This window comes from Lacerta agilis, chromosome 11 (genome assembly GCF_009819535.1).
Source record: "Lacerta agilis isolate rLacAgi1 chromosome 11, rLacAgi1.pri, whole genome shotgun sequence".
Lineage (NCBI taxonomy): Eukaryota > Metazoa > Chordata > Lepidosauria > Squamata > Lacertidae > Lacerta > Lacerta agilis.
In genome coordinates, this window is record NC_046322.1 from 1,553,661 (window position 1) to 1,569,999 (window position 16,339).

General features: G+C 47.6%; 1 protein-coding gene across 1 annotated transcript in view; it reads right to left on the reverse strand.

Annotated features, from left to right (window-relative positions):
• LOC117054844 (ciliary neurotrophic factor receptor subunit alpha-like) overlaps window positions 1-16,339 on the reverse strand; it is a 37,543-nt gene that overhangs the window by 3,739 nt on the left and 17,465 nt on the right. The window contains exon 4 of the mRNA XM_033164014.1: window positions 5,086-5,266. Within this exon, the coding sequence (XP_033019905.1) occupies window positions 5,086-5,266 (181 nt within the window). The remainder of the gene's footprint in view (window positions 1-5,085; window positions 5,267-16,339) is intronic.

Below are 16,339 nucleotides of genomic sequence, written 5' to 3' on the forward strand. Positions count from 1 at the left end.
AAGTATTAAGTGTAAAATTTAAATGGTTTGTTATGGTAATCTGAAATCGGAGGGTTAAGACTTTAAGTTTTATTTTATTTTTAACAAGAAAAGGGATATTTTGAATTTTATGTTATTAGCAGCAGTTTAAGGGATAGAAGAAGTTCGTATAGATTGATATAGAATAATGTGTTAAGATCTAAAGATTTGTTATTAATTATTATGGATTAAGATAATTGTTTAGATTTGAATTTTCTTTAAATGAATTTAATTTTAGTGAGATGATGTTATTAAAGTAGATTCTGGATTTAAAACCGAAGGTGAAAAGGCAGGGGAAGTCAACCGTCAAGATTTGGAACTAGAAATTTTTATTTATGTATGTAAACAAGAAGAAGAATCCTGGCTATGTTTGTATTTGGTTTATATTTGTAGGTGTGGGTGTGGGTTTATGTTTTGTTATGAAAATGCCAATAAATTCTTATAAAAAAAATGGAACGAGTAATATTAATAATAATGTTGGGTGCAATTTCCATAGCACCACACCGAGACCACAAAGCGACAGATGAGGAAGTGCAACCCACTGGGGAACATTCCTAAACGGCCTTCGTTAGGGGAGCAATTAATGCCATTGACGTCAATGGGGCTCAGCGTAGCAATGAACTTTTCCGAAGACGCCTGCTGCCCTTCCTACTTGCAGGCCAAGCCGCATGGCCACCAGAGGGCAGTCTCTGCTCACGCTAAAGTCCAAGTTTCAGGATACTGACCATCACTGATTCCCTTGTTCAATCTTTCTTGGAGGCAAATGGTCACAAAGAGTTACTTGTTTGGCCTTTTTTTTAGGTGGGGGGGGAGGCACACATTTATTGTTACTGACAATAGTCACACAACCTAAGCTAAGTGGGTATGTTGCGCTGTGACGCTGGCTACATGATCCCTAACGAGCTGGGGTGATGTCACGGGGACACTTCATCACGCCCATGTTAAGAAAACAAAAACTGAGCCCAAAGTAACAGTGTAAGGCAATCAAAACCAATGAACAGGTAGAGAAAAAGATTAAAAAGCATGTGACATTTGCAAAATATCTCCGGTCTTGAAATCCGCTGTCTTGCACTGATGTGACTATTCAGCGTAGTTCTTGAAAGCGACTTGCTTAACCATTAACAGGTAAAAAGGTAAAGGAATCCTGGACAGTTAAGTCCAGTCAAAGGCGATTTTGGGGTTGCTGCACTCATCTCGCTTTCAGGCCGAGGGAGCCGGCGTTTGTCCACAGATCTCTTTCCGGGTCATGCGGCCAGCATGACTAAACCGCTTCTGGCACAACGGGACACCGTGATGGAAGCCAGAGTGCACAGAAACGCTGTTTTCCTTCCTGCCACAGTGGTACCTATTTATCTACTTGCACTGGCGTGCTTTCGAACTGCTAGGTTGGCAGGAGCTGGGACAGAGCAACAGGAGCTCACTCCGTTGTGGGGATTTGAATCTCCGACCTTCCGATCGGAAAGCCCAAGAGGCTCAGCGGTTTAGACCCAGCGCCACCTGCTTCCTATAAGCATAAAAGAAAGCCCAAGGAAAGGTGGGAATAATGTTCAGGCTTGGACTTTGGCCATTTCTGGGCGAAGGGGCATCCAAAGACATATCAGGCACCGAGAGACCCCAGCCTGTCCCCAACACACCAATGGTCACCTTAAAGATCTGAACAGCACCAAAGAGGGGAGCATGTTGCACAGTCCGGGTTTATGCGGCTATTCTCCGAATCTGGCAGGGCCAGTGATGTCACCTGCATGGCAGCCCCTATGAGCTGACCCCCTTGGTGTGCCGAAACATGCTGTCTCTACACAGGCTGTCGTGCAGCCGGGCAGCACCGATAATTTGCACATTCCCCCATGTATGTGCACACAACCAGACGCCCCAAGGGTCTTTGGCATGCCTCCCAGTGCTTTCCTAGTAGTGGACAGCATTTATTTTTTTTGCTCGATTTCCCAACCCCGCGAGCGCCGGTGCCAGCTGAGGGGACCAGCCTGGACGCTGCACGGCTGCTTCTGGGAAGCCAGAGGCTGATATCACATTATGCACTTGGAATCCAGCCCAGCTCTTTCCTAGAAACAGAGAGTTGTTAACTTTGTGGCTTTCCTCGCTAACAGGCTTCCCGTTGTGTGCTGCTACAAAAACCCACACTGGACAGTGCATTTTGCCAGAGATTTTGCGAAGCACACGGCCTGTTCTGGCTCCCATGTTTCCTGAAACCCTGCTGCCCTTTCCTGGTGGGGAGAACATAGCTAACTGGCAAGTGGTAGGTGGAAGAGCAGCTTTGCAGGATCAGAACACATCTGATCCTGTGTTCTGATCCTGCCATGAGCCGCTGGGAAGGTCGCAAGAAGAGCATGGGGCTGGCTGATCTTTCTTCCATCCATAGCATTAGAGGTAGACTGCATCTGAACAAGGAAGTTCCATTGAATTATCGTGGTTCACAGCCATTAATATGCCTCTCTGCCTCCATGATGGGAGAGGGACTTTAGCCCCATGGGCAGAGCATGGGATTTGCATGCAGGATCATGCAAAGGACCCCAAGGGTCATCTAGTCCAACTCACAGCTGAACAATCCCTTACCGTTGGGCATCCTTGTTGGCAAACAACTGTCTCAGGAGACAATGGAGAACCTCTGCTTAAAAGTCTTCAACAAGGGAGAGTTCACCACCTTCCAAGGGAATCTGTTCTGCTCTTGAACAGATCTTACCCTTGGAAAGTTATTCCTGATGTTTAATCAGAATCTCCTTTCCAGCAGGCATCTCCAGTTTAAAAGGATACAGCCAGCTACCCTTCTTTGCCTGAGACAACCCAGGAGAATGAGCAGCTGCCCATCAGAGCAGACAGTACTAGGCTGGGCCAGCCAAAGGCCTTGACCACACTTTCTCTTCTTCTCTGCCTATAAAGCATGGGTCTGAGTCATTTTCTCCTTGCCCCACTCCTCTCCCAGGAAAAAAGCCTGCTCTTTAGTGCTGAATCAGAACAAACAGCAATCCACAGAAAACCTGGATGGCTGTTTGCTCTGATTAAGTGCTAAAGAGCAGTTTTCTCCAGAGGAAAGCAGGACAAGAGGAAGTCTGGATAAGCCCAAAGCAACTTCCTCTGAACTAGTGCGACTCCTTTTCAGGGCCATCGCTGTGTCTTGGGGCCTGGAATTCCGTACACGGATAATGCCTTGTGCGAGGAAGGAAAAGTCACTGCAGGACCTCATCTCCTTTGATAAACCTGTGAAGATCTGTGCAAGCCTATCTCCTCGGCCAGGAGTGCTGTTATTGTTGGGGGTGTCGGTAGGAGCAAGAACCGCTTTTGAAGGAGGAGAGCTGTCAGGAAGAGGCCTTGTGTGGCGGGGCTGTCGAGAGGTTTTTGCAAGCCTAATGAAGGGTGTTCCAGCCAGAAACACTTAAAAGAGACACAGCACAGAGCTTAAGAAATGAGCACCCCAATGGAAAAACCACTTTGGGGTGCTAGGGGCACCACTCAGGTAGTCAGAGATGTTTTTACTCTCACATAAGAACATAAAGGAAGTCTGCTGGATCAGGCCAAATGGCCCACCTAGTCCAGGATCCTCTCCCCACAGTGGCCATGTAGATGTCCCAATGGGAAACGCCTGCAAGCAGGATTCGAACGCAGGAGCCCTCTCCCCTTCTGTGGTTGCCCTTCAAAATGGGCGTGTTAACCCTGGAAGAGCCGCTCCAAAGGAAGCAGGGCAGAAACTCCTTGGGGACACAGAATCATAGCCCTGGGAAGGGTCTCTCGTTGAGCCCCCTGGCAGACCAGGAAGCCCACTCCCACAGCACCCAATAGGGAAGCACCCAGCTGACCAAGGGGAGCCCACCACTTTCCTTCCAAAGCAAACGGATGGATTCTTGCAAAAGTTTGAAAGTCCTTCATGCCAGCATTGCCCATCCTTGGCATGGAAAGAAGGGGCTGTTTTGCAAAACTCCTTATCTCTGAGCAACTGTGGGAGCGCTCAGGAACCCTGGGTGTTACAGGGCTGGCTGCGGTGAGCCATGCACTGCAAGTTCCTCAACTTTCAAAGCTGGCTACAGGACCTCCCAGATGTCGGCCACATCTGGGACCTGTTTCCCTGTTGGCCGAGGACTCCAGATCTGGTGGGCCTCAGGCGCAGACAATATCAGCACCCGCAGAAGGAGAGGGGATGTGGCCCGCCTGACTGCCACCCTCCAACCGCTTTTGTTCCGATGCGGAATCTCCCACCTGGTCTACAGAACAGGCTACGCAGAAGCACAGAAGAATTGGAAGGGGTTCAGAGGGTCATCTAGTCCAACCCCCGAACATGCAGGAATCACAGCATGAAGCAGAAGGGTGTGTGTGTCAAGAGGCTGCTGAATAATCCCGGGAGCCTCCCTCTCTGGCTGCACCAAGTTCCCCTTCCGCCCTGGTCTCCAAGAAATCACAGGATAATAAGAAGGGCACAACAAGGTCCCAGAGGTGAGCAGATGCAGTTTGAGATGCTTGGGAAACATCTGGAAGAAGAGGGGCCTGAGAAAGGATGGAAAGCGGGGACCAACTGCTCCAGAGGGGAAAGACCCACTGCTGCTGAGCTGTACCTGGTTTTCTTGAATAAAGAGGCAACTTCACCGTTAAAGGCAGAGGTCGGCAACCTCCGGCCCATGGGCCAGATGCGGCCCACGAAGACTGTTTTACCAGCCCACGAGCCGCCCGCTCAGCAAGTCCCCCGTGCACAGTGCAGGGACTCACCAAGTGGTGCTGGAAATTGCATTTGCGCATGTGCAGATACCAGAAATTGCGTCTGCGCATGACCAGACACCAAAAATCGCTTCTGCGCAGGCGTGATTTCCGGCGTCTGGGCATGTGCAGGCCCAATTTCCAGCATCGCGCTGCGCCAGTCCAGACCACGGACGATCTCCGTGGGATTGATCTGCCCCATTGCCAGTAAACCTTGCCGCCCCCTGGTTAAGGGCCTCTGTGTCACCTGACTCCATCCCTGGCACTAGCCTTGCCTGAGGGAGACCTCCTCCTCCTCCTCCTCCCCAGAAACAGCTCCCTCTTCCCTTCCCCACGGACAACCCTCCTCTTCAGGCATCTCCATGGCTTCACCTGCTCCCTGGGCTTCCGTGGTGAGATGCTTGGGCTCCTCGGTCCAGGGCGTGGCATGCACGGCCACGCTCCAGTCGCTCCACGTGCCAATCTCGTTGTCCTTGGCTGCCACCTGGATGATGTACTCCTTGCCCGCGTAGGCGTCGGTGATGATGTGGGTCGTCCCATCCGACAGCTCCACCTGCAAGGGGGAGAAGGGGAGGGTCATGGGGGGGGCTGCTGCTGCTGAGTTCACAGTGTCCCAGTGTTCGCACGGAAGCGCAGTTGCCCAAACTTCCGATGGCACAGCTTAGGGAGCTGCCAAGTGCCCCCTGGAAGCCATGACAAGCGCCTGAGAGCATCTTGATTGGCATTCCTAGCCTGGCAAAGATGGCACCCAACCCAGCTAGGTTTTGAAGAGCGTTAACTGGCATGAGAGCCAAACAATAGAGAAACAGACAAACAGATACAGTATTTTCTGGATGACAGGGGAAAAAACACCTCTTTGGTGTATGCAAATCCAGCTATCCAACAGGGTTTAAAGGTAAAGGGACCCCTGACCATTAGGTCCAGTCGTGTCTGACTCTGGGGTTGCTGTGCTCATCTCACATTACTGGCCGAGGGAGCCGGCGTACAGCTTCCGGGTCATGTGGCCAGCATGACTAAGCCGCTTCTGGCGAACCAGAGCAGCGCACGGAAACGCCGTTTACCTTCCCGCTGGAGTGGTACCTATTTATCTACTTGCACTTTTGACGTGCTTTCGAACTGCTAGGTGGGCAGGAGCAGGGACTTAGCAACGGGAGTTGCGGGGATTTGAACCGCCAACCTTCTGATCAGCAAGCCCTAGGCTCTGTGGTTTAACCCACAGCGCCACAGGCGTCCCCCACAACAGGGCTTACTCTTGGGTAAATGTATCGGGGATTGCATGCCATCCAGCGAAATGCTTTTCTATATCTGACCGCAGGGAATTGCTTTGCACATCATTTGGATCAGCCTTCCCCAACCTGTCGCACCCCCAGTTGTTTCTGAACTGGCACCCCCAATTGCCACGGCTGCAGCAGCTGTGCTGGCAGAGGCTGGAGGGAGTTGTAGTACAGCAACATCTGGAGGGCACCAGTTGGGGAAGGCCAGTTGAGATGGAGTGCACCTCTTTCCACATGACTCTCCCTAAAGTTCCAACCCTACCCTATCCATTGCTGCTCAGCCGTCAACCTTGAAAAGAGGGGCTTTTCCGCCGCAGGGAATTTTCACAAGATAACCGCTCCACCTCCCCCGATTATACACTCAATAAATGAGTGAGTTGCACAGTTCACACCTAATACTAGGCCACTTCTGGGCCCTTTTATGGTTCATTTTTTTAAAAGAAAGCTCACAAAATTGGTACTTCCAGAATAATGGCAGTAGCAGCCTTCCCGAATCATTAGCTTTGGAAAATAAGTTGCTTGGATTGGGGCCAGGGTGGGTGGGCAACAGTGAACCATTTTACCCTCAGCTCAGGTCCTATCACCTGCGCTACCAACTCTGTTTTTAAAAAAATAAAAATAAAAATAACATAAAATAGAAACAAAATCAGAATTGGACAATAGAAACAAAATCACAATCTCCACTAACAAACGCAAGAAAGGAGCATCAGCCGGGACTGCTGCAAAGCAAGCAGAACTTGGGCCTCCATCTCCCTGCTTTGCTAGTCATTGCCGAAGGGAGAGGAGAGATGCTGGAACCATGGATGTGAATGGTATTTGGACTAGGAAGGGGGTTCACAGGTAACGCACAAGACCCTTGATCTGCATGCCCCACGTGCATGGGTGAAAAGCTCCATCACTAGAAGGAGAATGAAGAGGCGTTGTCAGTCAAGGGAAGGGGTCGCTGGAGGATTGGAAGACTCTGCTAGATGACTGGGAAGCAGAAGGAACCTGCTTATAGCTCAGGAATAAAGCTCAGGTGCAACTGAACCGGTCACTTGACGAAACTGACCAGGGACTGGCAAAAGCCTTGGCCCAGTAAGGAGCGTCTCCACCCCCATCGTTCATTGAGGTGAGGACATTCTGGTGGTTCCCTCCCTGCGAGAAGCGAGGTTACAGAGAACCCGGCAGAGGGCCTTCTCAGTGGTGGCGCCCTCCCAACAGATGTCAAGGAAATAAACAACTATTTGAATTTTAGAAAACCATCTGAAGGCATCCCTGTTTAGGGAAGCTTTTAGTTTGATTCTGTTTTTAGTCAAAACAAAATAAAATAAAAAATTCCTTCCAGTAGCACCTTAGAGACCAACTAAGTTTGTTCTTGGTATAAGCTTTCGTGTGCATGCACACTTCGGCATAAATACCGTATTTTTCGCTCCACAAGATGCACCTGAACATAAGACGCACCTAGTTTTTAGAGGAGGAAAGGGGGAAAGCCCTGCTTTTTTGAGGATCAGCTGGAAGTGGTGCAGTTTCTTTTTCAAAGAGGAAAATCCCTGTTTTTTATGGGGTTCAACTCACAGTTCTGCAGCTTCTAGTCCTACAGCCATCTCTACAGTTTCCAGACAGATAATCCAATCAGCCAGTCACATGTCGCTGGGGAAACAAACAGCCTCCCTCTGCATTCAACAATGGAGGCCTGGGCTAGGAGATGGGGCTGGAAAGGGAGCCTTATCTCTCTCCCCATCACTTGCTGAACAGCTGTTCAGCAGCTTCCTTTCAACACCCCCTTCTCTCTTTGTAAAATAAAAAAAGAGCACGATCTGCTTTTGGCCCCCAGGCAATTCGGCTCCAGGGACCATGCATTCGCTCCATAAGACGCACAGACATTTCCCCATACTTTTCAGGAGGAAAAAAGTGTGTCTTATGGAGCAAAAAAATACGGTAGTAAAATAATAATAATAATAATTATTAGACACGACTCAGAGGCTGGGGCTTTTGCTTTCTTACTGAAGACTCTTCCCCCAAATTCCAAGATGCTCACACACTCTCCTTAGGCTCACTTGCTTGTTCAGATGAGTCCCCCAACTGTCCTCTTTCTGTGCCTCTTCTTTCTCCAAGATTAGAGGCTGGATTCGCCTTTGTGCATGAGCTGACTCAGTGCAGGCATCGCTTAGAGCCGATTCCAAGAATCGCCTCTCTGCCAGCCCTTCCATTTCGAGATGGGAAAAGACCAAAGCAGTTCCAAAATGTCACCTCCCCATTTTGTGTTGTCCTGGTCAATTTAACCAGGACGTGCAGTTTCCCAAAATAATCCGAAAAAGCCTTTTAAGAGCTGTCTGCCTAATCTAAGCACGACTTGGCAGGACAACTCAGATCGGACAGATTTTGGCTTGTTGCAAACTGTCTTAGCTAACTTTGTTAAAATTGTCCTGCTAGGAAGGTCAGATTTAAGGTCCCGCCAAAAGACCTTGGATTGAGATATCCAACAGTTTGGGTACAGCAGAGTTTCCAAACTTGCCCTGTAGCCAGCGAAATATGCTGGTAATGTCTGGATTAGAAATTGCTAACAGAATAGCACAAGTCAGCTGCAGAGAAATGAAGCACTTTGGCCCTGTGTAAAACGTCAGTAACCTCAGAGAACCTCTTGCGTACTGTTGTACACACGGATGTTTCCTGTTGGAGCAATGGCATGGCTCTAGTCCCTAATCAAATGACAGAAGCTTTAGGTTTTAGGACTCCCCAACCCATGCACATAAAGCCATTTTCTCCTGGGACAAGCTGCAAAGCTACATCACTCTTTTCTCAAGTATGGTGATAATGCTTGAGTCAACAGGGTGATTCAGCAGCAAAAAAAAAGGCTAATGCTCTTCTAGGCTGCATCAACAGAAGTCTAGTGTCCAGATCAAGGAAAGTCATAGCCCTGCTCTCTTCTGCCTTGGTCAGGCCACACCTGGAATACTGTGTCCAGTTCTGGGTGCCACAATTTAAGATGTTGACAAGCTGGAAGGTGTGCAGAAGAGGGCAACCAAGATGATCAAGGGTCTGGAAACCAAGCCTTAGGAGGCACACTTGAAGGAGCTGGAGAGGAGGAGACTGAGAGGAGATATGATAGCCACCTTCAAATATCTGAAGGGCTGTCACATGGAGGAGGGAACATGCTTGTTTTCTCCTGCTCTGGAGGACAGCTCCAAGTGACAAGAAAGGAGATTCCAATTCAACCTCAGGAAGACCTTTCTGATGATTAGAATAATAGAATCCTAGAGTTGGAAGAGACCCCAAGGGCCATCCAGTCCAACCCCCTGCCAAGCAGGAAACACCATCAAAGCATTCCTGACAGATGGCTGTCAAGCCTCCGCTTCAAGACCTCCAAAGAAGGAGACTCCACCACACTCCTTGGCAGCAAATTCCACTGTCGAACAGCTCTTACTGTCAGGAAGTTCTTCCCAATGTTTAGGTGGAATCTTCTTTCTTGTAGTTTGAATCCATTGCCCCGTGTCCGCTTCTCTGGAGCAGCAGAAAACAACCTTTCACCCTCCTCTATATGACATCCTTTTATATCTTTGAACATGGCTATCATATCACCCCTTAACCTTCTCTTCTCCAGGCTAAACATACCCAGCTCCCTAAGCCGTTCCTCATAAGGCATCGTTTCCAGGCCTTTGACCATTTTGGTTGCCCTCCTCTGGACACATTCCAGCTTGTCAGTATCCTTCTTGAACTGTGGTGCCCAGAACTGGACACAGTATTCCAGGTGAGGTCTGACCAGAGCGGAATATAGTGGTACTATTACCTCCCTTGATCTAGACGCTATACTCCTATTGATGCAGCCCAGAATTGCATTGGCTTTTTTTTTTTTATAAGATTTTATTATTTTCCAATAAAACAAAGAGAAAACAAGGTACAACATCAACACAAAACATAAGAAACAATAAAAAACAAAATCAACATTAAACATAATCAACAATAAACATAATCAACATTCGAAACAATAACAGCAATAAAAACATAAAGATAACATATACAAACCTTAACCAATATCTATCTTTGTATATTTCTTGTTTCTAACTTCTCTGTTTGGGGACTTCCCCCGTTCCCTCCACTGTCTTCAAAAAAACAAATACTTCTTCAAGGTAGCTTTATATATTGTTCGATTCACATTTACCCAAATTTTAATATACTTAGCTTTTACTTAGTCAAATATCTCAATAACTATGTATCTTATCTTGACGACCTATCTTAACATATTTTGACACATACATCTTTCACATAACAACAATTCCCCTTACCATTTATATCTGACACATATCTACCAAAGCCGATGTTCTGTCTAATTCTGCTCAAATATTCAGTTTAACTGATTTAACTAAATAGTCTTTAAATTTTTTCCACTCCTGCGACGCCTTCCCCTCCCTCTGGTCCCGGACTCTGACGGTCAGTTCTGCGAGTTCCATGTATTCCATCATCTTCATCTGCCATTCCTCCACCGTTGGTATCTCTTCACCTTTCCATGTTCTTGCCAATAAGATTCTAGCTGCTGTTGTGGCATACATAAAAAACACTCTATCCTGACTGGGTATCTCTTCATTGGTTATGCTCAGAAGAAATGCCTCTGGTTTCTTACAAAAGGTAACTTTCATTACCTTCTTAAGCTCATTATAAATCTTATCCCAGAAAGCACTTACCGCTGGGCACAACCACCACATATGAAAAAAGGTACCTTTCGCATGTTTGCATTTCCAACATACATCTGACATTTTGGTATTCATCTTAGCAATCTTAACTGGTGTCAAATACCATCTATAAACCATTTTCATTATGTTTTCTCTTAAACCATGACAAGCAGTAAATTTGATACCTTTTTGCCACAATCTCTCCCAGTCATCCATCATAATATTATGTCCTACATCTTTTGCCCAATCTATCATTGAGGATTTAACCAGTTCATCTTTTGTATGCCACTCTAGCAGAAGATTATACATTTTGGAAAGGTTTTTGAAGTTCGATTCTATCAGTTCTGTTTCCAGTTTTGATTTTTCTACTTGGAAACCAACTTTTTTGTCCATTTTAAATATTTCATAAACCTGATAATAGTGCAGCCAGTCGGGGACCTGACTTTTTACTTGATCATAGCTTTTTAGCTTAAAAGAGTCCCCTTCCTGCTGCAATATGTCCATATATCTTAACCAGTTTGCAGACATATTCGGTCTCTTATATGCCTTGGCCTCCACTGGAGAGATCCATCTAGGAGTCTTTCTCTCAAACAAGTCTTTGTATCTAGTCCAAACCTGATATAGGGATTTTCTAACAATATGAGACTTAAAAGTTCTGTGGATTTTAACCTTGTCATACCAAAGGTATGCATGCCAGCCAAACATATTATCATGTCCCTCCAAGTCCAACACATCAACGTTCTCTAGTTTAAACCAATCCTTTAACCAGCAAAAGGCCGCAGCTTCAAAATAAAGCCTTAAGTCCGGCAGGGCAAAGCCTCCTCTGTCTTTAGAGTCTGTTAAAATCTTGAATTTTATTCTTGGCTTTTTGCCCTGCCATATAAATTTCGATAGGTCCTTTTGCCATTTCTTAAAACAGTCTAGTTTGTCCAAAATTGGTATGGCTTGGAATAAAAACAGCATCCTTGGTAGGACATTCATTTTAACCACTGCTATTCTTCCCATTAACGACAATTTAAGTCTTGTCCAGATCTCCATATCTTTTTTTATCTCCATCCACAATTTTTCATAGTTATCCTTATACAGGTTCAAGTTCTTATTTGTGAGATTGATACCTAGATATTTTACAGATTTAACAAAATTGAGGCCTGTGGCTTCTTGAATTCTTTGGATCTGTTCTGCACTCAAATTTTTACCTAAAACTTTGGTTTTCTGCTTATTTAATTTGAAGCCAGCTACAAGTCCGAATTGTTCAATTAATTCCAAGGCTCTGGGGACACTGCCTTCTGGTTCTTGCAGGGATAGCATCAAATCGTCCGCGAAGGCACGTAATTTGTATTCCTTCTCTCCCACTTTAATTCCTTTTGTCTGTTTATCTTTCCGAATCATATTTAGAAAGAATTGCATTGGCTTTTTTAGCTGCTGCATCACACTGTTGACTCATGTCAAGTTTATGGTCTACCAAGACTCCTAGATCCTTTTCACATGTACTGCTCTCAAGCCAGGTGTCACCCATCCTGTATTGTGCCTTTCTTTCTTTTTTTTGCCCAAGTGTAGATTAGAGCCATTCAACAGTGGAACGGACTCCTTCAGAAGGTGGTGGACTCTCCTTCGGTGGAGAAAAAGAAGAAGAGTTTGTATTTGATATCCCACTTTATCACTACCTGAAGGAGTCTCCAAGCGGCTAACATTCTCCTTTCCCTTCCTCCCCCACAACAAACACTCTGTGAGGTGAGTGGGGCTGAGAGACTTCAGAGAAGTGTGACTAGCCCAAGGTCACCCAGCAGCTGCATGTGGAGGAGCGGGGACGCGAACCCAGTTCCCCAGATTACGAGTCTACCGCTTTCAACCACTACACCACACTGGAGGTTTTTAAACAGGGCTTGGATGGCCATCTGTCATGGGCTCCTTAGCCACAATTTCTGCATTGCAGGGGGTTGGATTAGATGATTTTTGGGATTACCTTCCAAATTTACAGTTCTATGATTCCTCTGAGATTCATGATCATTACACGATGCCACGTTCCAGTGTTAAGAAGGTGGGGGTACACTTCCCCCCTTCCCCTTCTCCATGCGTCCCTCCTCGCTCATTTTTTCCTTCCAAACTGTGCACCCTTTTCCTGGCAGTGGAGTTATCTCAGACCCTTGACATTTTGGCTCCCTTTTTTTGCGACTGGATGGTGTGTCCCGAGGGAAGCGTCCACCCCCCCCAAAAAAACCCTTGTGCTTTCCCCTTACACACTGCCATCACTTTCATCACTCAGACTCCCAAAGGACACCCCTCCGGACAGAACGGTGCCAAATGCGCTGGCACACTGGCGAACCCTTGCGCTCCGCAGGTGACGGAGCACATGTTTCGGGAGATGTGTCAGTGTGACGGTCAACATGTATGGGGGAGGCCAGGAAGCTCGGGCGGATGGTGTGAGTTAACCAGCGGAGCCTGCGAAACCAGAAACAGGCTATTAGCAACCCATTAGGGCAAGGTATCCAGTTCCTGGCTAGGTAATCCATTAAAGGAACATCTGAGCGCATTAGAAGTGCACTCGGGCAAGGGAAGGACGCGGCTGCGAGGCAGCAGGAGGAAGCGGGGGCCAAGCTGGCTTGAGTTACACACTTAAAAGCCGGGGGGGGGGGGAGAGAAAGTTGCCCTAAATATTTAATGCTTTGTGTTTAAGGAGGCAGAACAGGAAAGGGCGAAAACCTCGAGGTGACAGCGGCTGCCTTTCCCACGCCCCCTTCCTCTTTCCGTCTCCTGGAAGTGAAGTTCTTCCCGGCAGCCATGGGAAGGTGCTGGGTGGGCAAAGAGGTCACTGTCCAAGGGCATCACCCAAGATGCCCGCCCCTCATTGTCTCGCGGCCCCCTGGATACCATCCCACAGGCCAATTGGGACCCCAGAGCCCTGGCAGCGCCTAAGCGCAGCTCTGCAGGATCAAACCAAAGGCATGTCCAGACCAACATCTTGTTTTCTGTGTGGTCTGGATGGTTCTGGGTAGCCCATTCAAGACAAGGAGCCCCTGTTTGAGTAAGCAGCACAGAAGCTCTTAGCACATGGCTGCGGATATTTAAATTCATTAATGACCACCGATATCTATTCACTAAACAGGCAAATTGTTTGCCCGTCCAGTGAATTTGCAACCACGCTCGTTATTCATTTATCTGCTTTTGTCTCACCGATTTTCCTGGAATGCAATCTTACAATCTTCAGAAACGATGAATCACCATCGATAGCATCTAGAAACATGTTTTTGCAGTTACTAAAATTAAGAGCAGAGATTGCGTCCACCTGACACAGCCGAGGCAGCGATGCAACAGGGCTTCCTTTTGCTCATATGTGCAGAAATAGATTTTGTGGGCCTTTGGCACAGATTCGGTGCCAGGATGCCTAATACGGGAAGCTGCCTAAATTTGTGGTGGCCAGCAGGTCTCTCAGCAGTTAATCCCATAGGTTAACCAAGTGTGGGTTGAATTCAGTCTCAGCCATTCAGGGAGAAACTGGGAGAAGCGGCTGTGATCTGGCCAAAACAGCTGTGATTCCTGCATTGTTGGGGGTTGGACTAGATGACCCTCGGAACCTCTTCCAATTCTGATCCTATGATTCTATGACGTTTGCTTTTGGTTCTTGTGCTGTAGCTCTCAGACGCTTGCACCCCCAAAGCCTCTTCTTTACTACGTTCATGAACAGCTCCCTCCCTATCCCTTAAATGTGTCCCTCAATTGCCAGTGGTGCTGCTTAGAAAATGTATCTAATGGCAGAAAGGCGCATCTTATGAGGCAATGTTATTTGCAAAAATATGTATACCAAGGCAATGCTGCAAACATAAAGAACTGCGCACTTAAAGGTTGATAGAGAGAAAGCAAAATGAACAGGTTTCCTATCCTTCTGACCGCCAGTTGCTGGAAACCAAAGGAGAGGAGAGTTCTGGTCTTGTGTTTGAATCCTGCTTGCAAGTTCCCCTTTGGGGCATCTGCTTGGCCACTTTGAGAACAGGATGCTGGACTAGAATTATGGCTCTACTCTGCCTCATTTAATTGCCACAACCAACCTGTGAGGTAGGCTAGCCTGAGATGCAGTGACCATAGCTGTCAACTTTCCTTTTTTTTGCGGGAAATTCCCTTATTCCAGCGCCGTTTCCCAATGCAAAAAAAAAAGGAAGGTTGGCATCTCTGGCAGTGACTGGACCCCAAGGTCACCTATTCGGCTTCACAGCCAAGCGGGGATTCAAACCCTGGTCTCTTCCAGGTCCAAGTCTGATACTCTAACCACTACACCACACTGCTTTTCATGATGGGCCACTGGCTTGGTCCAGCAGGGCTATTCTCATGCTCTTATTCTTTTGTGCGATGAAGGGAAAGAGAGTGGAACAAAAGCAAGCATCAGGTTTTCCAAGCGAAACGGAAAAGTCGGTTCCAAAAAGCAGACATAACTTGTGCAGAGTAGGCGAGCTGGCACAAATATAGGAGAGAGGAAAAGATGGAGAAAGGAAGAGATGGAGCAAGCTTGTTTTCTCCTGCTCCGGAGGGCGGCATTCGAACCCATGGCTTCAAGTGACAAGAAAGGAGATTCCAACTAAACATCAGGAAGGACTTTCTGTTGGGGAGAGCTGTTCAACAGGGGAACGGTCTCCCCCAGGAGGTGGTGGACTCTCCTTCCTTGGAGGTTTTTAAGCAGAGCTTGGACGGCCCTCTGCCATGGATGCTTTAGCTGAGATTCCTGCATTGCAGGGGGTTGGACTAGAGGACCCTCAAAGTCATAGAATCCTAGAGTTGGAAGGGACCCCCAAGGGCCATCCGGTCCAACCCCCTGCCAAGCAGGAAACACCATCCAAGCATTCCTGACAGATGGCTGTCAAGCCTCCGCTTCAAGACCTCCAAAGAAGGAGACTCCACCACACTCCTTGGCAGCAAATTCCACTGCCGAACAGCTCTTACTGTCAGGAAGTTCTTCCTAATGTTTAGGTATTCCAGGTGAGGTCTCTTCTATCTCAACAATTCTATGATCACCTCTGGGACTCCAGCGCTTTGCACCTTCTCAAGTGCTATTTTGCTGTTCTGTGAAAGACAGTTTGTTTGGTTTGCGCGAGTCCTTTCATCTGGAGGTCTTCAGAGGACTTCTTCCCTTTGTGCGTGCTTAATACTAGAGGGCACACCCACCGCTCAAATAATTTGAGGGAATGCAAGATCAGAGCTGCGAATATTCAGCAGCCCCTCAACCTGTAGAGCAGAACAAATTGCAGCTTCAGAGAAGGGAGCAATCCCACAGGAGAAGGGGCGGTATTCAGATCGAGGTGACCTTTCGGGAGAAATTAGCGGAGGACGAGGTGGCCGAGATGAGCAGCGCTGAGAAACAGCGGTTGTAAAAGGAGGCCGTGCTTCTCTCTTGGGGGAGAGCAAGAGCTGCAAAATTAGGGCACGGGGCTTTGAAAAAAGAAAGGGGGGGGGAGACTGACATATGACTAAATGCAGAGGCTTCCTGGGTAGGAAGCGTAAAGGGAAACCGACAGCTCAGCAGAAATGGAGGTTTTTAAAAGGGGGCAATATCAGACGCACAAACCGGAGCCTCTCTTTCTGATGCAAAGGAGAGCTGGAAAGAGCTGGATGGATCCCTGGTGGCTGAAGAAGGAGCTTTCTAATGACCTGCAGATCTAAAGGGATGCATGCAAGATTTTTTTTTGGGGGGGGAAGCAAACTGGCACTGAGGAGGAG